The 4,585-nt window shown below is 56.2% G+C and overlaps 1 protein-coding gene across 2 annotated transcripts; it reads left to right on the top strand.

Moving 5' to 3' along the window:
• The first annotated feature begins 1,075 nt into the window (after window positions 1–1,075).
• Window positions 1,076–3,458, top strand: PSMB10 (proteasome 20S subunit beta 10). Of its 2 annotated transcripts, XM_017539445.2 has the most exons (8): window positions 1,085–1,275; window positions 1,472–1,559; window positions 1,644–1,741; window positions 1,855–1,995; window positions 2,249–2,364; window positions 2,475–2,533; window positions 3,007–3,158; window positions 3,283–3,458. In XM_017539445.2, exons 1-8 carry the CDS (start codon window positions 1,220–1,222, stop codon window positions 3,392–3,394), a joined length of 822 nt encoding a protein of 273 aa, XP_017394934.1. In that variant the 5' UTR covers window positions 1,085–1,219; the 3' UTR covers window positions 3,395–3,458. The 2 variants fall into 2 exon arrangements, with proteins under 2 accessions (XP_017394935.1, XP_017394934.1); XM_017539446.2 differs by lacking the exon at window positions 3,007–3,158 and having other exon boundaries at window positions 1,076–1,275.
• The last annotated feature ends 1,127 nt before the right edge of the window (window positions 3,459–4,585 follow it).

Here is a 4,585-nt window from a genome sequence, read left to right as displayed (position 1 = left end):
CTCCTGCCTCAGCCTCCTGAGTAGCTGGGTTTACAGGCACGTGCCACCATGCCCAGCTAATTTTTTGTATTTTTAGTAGAGACGGGGTTTCACCATGTTGACCAGGAAGGTCTCGATCTCTTGACCTCGTGATCCACCCGCCTCGGCCTCCCAAAGTGCTGGGATTACAGGCATGAGCCACCACGCCCGGTCCCGTTCCAATTTTAGTATATGTGCTGCCAAAGCGAGCACCCAAATCTTTTTTTTCCCCGCTTTGAGACAGGGTCTATTGCCCAGGCTGGAGTACAATGGTGTGATCCGTGGCTCACTGTGGCCTCGGAACTCCTGGGCTTCCAAAGTGCTGGGATTACCGTGGTGAGCCACCAGGCCCGGCCTGTTGAAGGGTTTAAACCAGAGTGTGCCAGATTTCCAATTTAGAAAGACTCTCTCTCTGCAGGGTAAAGTGTAGCCTGAGATGAGGGGCAAGAATTGCGAAGTAACCAGGGAGGACAGGGCAATGTCCGTGTGGGAGAAGATGCTAGCTGACATGAGAAGTGCTAGAAGAAAGACGTGTACGAAAAAGAGGTCACTGGGAGGTGAAATAACAAGGCTTGGCCGTGAGTGGAAACCAGCAGCCACGGTGCCCCTCTTGAGAGAGGGAAGATGGCACCTGAGACAGGGAAGATGGAAAGACCAGTATCCCTGCGGCTGACTGAGCCTCTGTTTGAGGTTTCGAAGAGGAGTAAAGGCAACGAAAGAGGCAAGAGTTGGAAGAAAGGTGACAAGGAACAAAAGTCAGCCATGCCTGATGCTGCTGGGTAGCCAGCAACAATGCAGAGGCCTGGCCAAGGCTCGACAGCCTTAGGGTGTTGAGACTGGAAATCAGAGTTGAGGCTGGGGTAAGAGCAGGGGGCTCAGATGGAGGAGGAGGAGAAGCTGAACAATGTCCAGAAGGGAAGAGACTTGTCCCTCTGTTCAACAGAGGACCCAATGAGCAGCACAAAGGGTCCAGCAAGGGACATCATCCCGTACCCAAAATGCTCAGAGCCACACGTGAAGCGGAAAGTGAAAGAGAAGATGCAGAAAACCGCCAGGGGACTTTAAGGAAGGGTAAAAACGAAAGTGAAAGCAGAAAGGACAGACGTGAAGCCTAGCAGAGGACTTTTCAGCTCCTCACTGGCCCCACTTGTCTGACCCACCCATCTGCCCGCGACCCCTAATCCGCTCTGCCTGCCCCAAGATGCTGGAGCCAGCCCTGGAGACCCGAGGGGGCTTCTCCTTCGAGAACTGCCAAAGGTGAAGGGGGAGGGTCACTCCCAAGCCGCCTCTGCTTGGTTGTGGCCCTTTTTCCTGGTTGGAGGTGGGGGAGGGTGTGTTCGGCGACGGGTTCCAGGCTTACACCAGAAGATGAGGGAGACTAGGACCGGGTTAGGGGAAGCAACAGGGGTCTTGGAAGTAGAGCTGAAGCCTGGGCGCCCTCCTCCGTTTCCAGAAATGCGTCCTTGAAAAGCGTCCTCCCGGGACTCAAGGTCCCTCATGCACGCAAGACCGGGACCACCATCGCGGGCCTTGTGTTCCAAGTAAGCCGAGGGGAGGGACGGGGGAGTGGAGGGGTGTCGGGAGCATCGAGCAGGCACTGAGGCTGTGGTCCCCCTCCCCCCCAGGACGGGGTCATTCTGGGCGCCGACACGCGAGCCACTAATGATTCTGTCGTGGCGGACAAGAGCTGCGAGAAGATCCATTTCATCGCACCCAAAATCTAGTGAGACTCCCCTAGCCTAGTTCCGGCACGCAAAAAAGAACCGTCCCCTCGTTCCCACTCCGGTCTCCGCATGTCCCAGCCCTGCCCACGCCAATCCTCCCTTTTCCCCTCAGCTGCTGTGGGGCTGGAGTAGCCGCGGACGCCGAGATGATTACACGGATGGTGGCGTCCAAGATGGAGCTACACGCGCTATCTACGGGCCGCGAACCCCGCGTGCCCACGGTCACCCGCATCCTGCGCCAGACGCTCTTCCGGTGCGGGGGCGAGGCTGACAGGACCCCGCGAGGGGCCGTTGCAGGGGCGGGGCCAATAAAAAGGCGGAACAAAAGGGCGGGGTCGCGACGGGCCAGGTGACCGGAAGAGGCCGGACTAAGAGAAGCTGGGTTACAGGAAGAGACGATATCAGCTCCAGGCCACATGAAGGGGCGGGGATAGCACCCACGGGTGGGGCATAGAGGGTCGAGGCCTGGGACCCGCTTGTGGCCGACTCCGCCCATCCACAAGCAGGTACCAGGGCCACGTGGGTGCATCGCTGATCGTGGGCGGCGTAGATCTGACTGGACCGCAGCTCTACGGTGTACATCCCCATGGCTCCTACAGCCGTATGCTCTTCACGGCCCTGGGTGAGCACTTCGGTCCCTTCTCCTCGAACCCTTCCCCTGTGACCTTGGCCTCAGGCTTCTACTCCAAACCGGGTGGCAGCCGTTGACTTCAATGCTTCTCCTGCCTTCAGGCTCTGGCCAGGACGCTGCCCTGGCGGTGCTAGAAGACCGGTTCCAGCCGAACATGACGGTGAGCAGCCTCTGTTCCCCACTATATGGTCCCTGGTGGGATGTGCACCTGGGAGCTGGGGAAGCACAGGACCCTGACCCAGTGTGGAGGTGGGGGAAGGCTCGTCGGAGGAGGTGACCACTGAAGGGTGTGTGGAGTAAGAGCAGAGAAGTTTGATCCCTACATCACACCGTCCAATACCAAACTTGGATGCCTGGGAGAAATCGAAGCTCACAGAAGATCTTTTGGAACCGAGGGTGGAGGGAAGGACCAGTAGGGTCCTATTTATATCAATGTCTAGAGCCTAGATTTTGTTTGGGCTAGGATAGAAGCAGGTGATGTATGTCTCCCCAAAGGTAGCTAAGGCTCCGAGGGAGAAACAGTGGGGGTTTGGGGGGCAAGACCAGATTGGGTGAGTGGACAGGCAAGTCCCCAAGCTATAGCCTAAATTAACAGCAGAGGGCCCATTAGGCCTCACACACCCATCACTGCAGCTGGAGGCTGCTCAGGGGCTGCTGGTGGAAGCCATCACCGCAGGAATCTTGGGTGACCTGGGCTCCGGGGGCAATGTGGACGCATGTGTGATCATGAAGTCAGGCGCCAAACTACTGAGGACACTGAGCTCGCCCACAGAACCCGTGAAAAGGTGAGAGCTGGAGATGGGGGACCACAGGAATGTGTGGAGCCATAGCAGAAGAGATGGGGGCTGCAAGAAGGGGATGGGCCACATGACAGGCTCATGTTCAGAAGCTGTCCCTCCTCCCTCCCAGGTCTGGTCACTACCACTTTGTGCCTGGAACCACAGCTGTCCTGACCCAGACAGTGAAGCCACTAACTCTGGAGCTAGTGGAGGAAACCGTGCAGGCTATGGAGGTGGAGTAAAATAGGCTTGAGACTTAGAGCTTGGAACAAGGGGAAATAAACCCAGAAAATACAAACAGCTAAACAAATGACTGTGTGGAGTCATTTCCACTCCCATTCTTGAGTGGAGTGGGTGGGCGGGCAGGCAGCCAGCAGGGCTCTGTAGCTAAGGCGTCCCCGCAGGGGCCACTACCTCCCAGAGCTCCAGTGCCTGGCCTATGAGATGCCCTTCACCCATCACCTCAGGTGTCTACTACTACTCCAGAACCCCAGCCCTTGCCAGCATTGCAGGCTTGGATGAAACGCCCCCATCCTGTCTCCACCCGAACCTTCCCTCTGGCTCCCCTGCCAACTGCACTGCCTTGCTCTTGCCCTCTGGTCCACTGGAGATTTGTAAAACCTGAAAGACCCCATGTACTACCACCTCCTAGAGACTTTCCATGGCTCCTAAGTGGCCCAGGACAAAGTCCATACCTTTCAGTCAGGCCCCCACAGGCTCCACTGGGGCTAAAATGCTAACAGAGGAGCTGTTCCCTGACTGCAATGCAAGGTCTCACCAAGCACTCCTCAACCTTGCAACATTCCTTACCCGTGACACCACTCAGAAGATGAAGCACGCCTGCACTGCTCACAGAAGCTTGGCTTCTGTCTGCACATGCTGGGCTTGTTTGACTCCAAGTTTTCCAGGCCAATAGGGGCCACAGGACTCACATGGGGAGATGACATGTTTCTCAAATAAACCTTTGCTAGGCCCCCGCTGAGTCTCAGGCCTGGCTGCTGGGTGCCAGCAAGAGCATCCTGCCCTCAGCGAGAATGGCTTAACTCCACTGGAGCTTCAGAACTGTCAAGGAGAGTATGTGCAGCCTCCAGGGAGGGTCTATGCCAGGCTGGACATCCTTGGGCCGCTGACTATGCTCCCTGCACCGCAACATTCTATTACATATATTTGTAAATGTAACTGAGAAGTTGATAAGAGTTGTATATTGAATACCCATATACTGTCAGGTCACCACAGACCTGACAATTAGTATTTTGTTATATTTGCTGGCTGGGTGTGGTAGCTCATGCCTGTAATCCCAGCACTTTGGGAGACCAAGGCAGGTGGATCATGAGGTCAGGAGTTCAAGACCAGCCTGATCAATATGGTAAAACCCCATCTCTACTAAAAATACAAAAGTTGGCCGGGCGCGGTGGCTCAAGCCTGTAATCCCA

This window comes from Cebus imitator, unplaced genomic scaffold (genome assembly GCF_001604975.1).
Source record: "Cebus imitator isolate Cc_AM_T3 unplaced genomic scaffold, Cebus_imitator-1.0 Scaffold118, whole genome shotgun sequence".
Classification (NCBI taxonomy): Eukaryota; Metazoa; Chordata; class Mammalia; order Primates; family Cebidae; genus Cebus; species Cebus imitator.
This window is presented reverse-complemented; position numbering and strand designations above follow the sequence as displayed.

Excerpts from the sequence above, each read along its gene's own strand:
- PSMB10 (XM_017539445.2), top strand. The coding sequence starts at position 1,220 with ATGCTGGAGCCAGCCCTGGAGACCCGAGGGGGCTTCTCCTTCGAGAAC. Across the intron at positions 1,560-1,643 it reads TCGCGGGCCTTGTGTTCCAA|GACGGGGTCATTCTGGGCGC; the intron begins GTAAGCCGAGGG and ends CCTCCCCCCCAG. Across the intron at positions 1,742-1,854 it reads TTCATCGCACCCAAAATCTA|CTGCTGTGGGGCTGGAGTAG; the intron begins GTGAGACTCCCC and ends TTTTCCCCTCAG.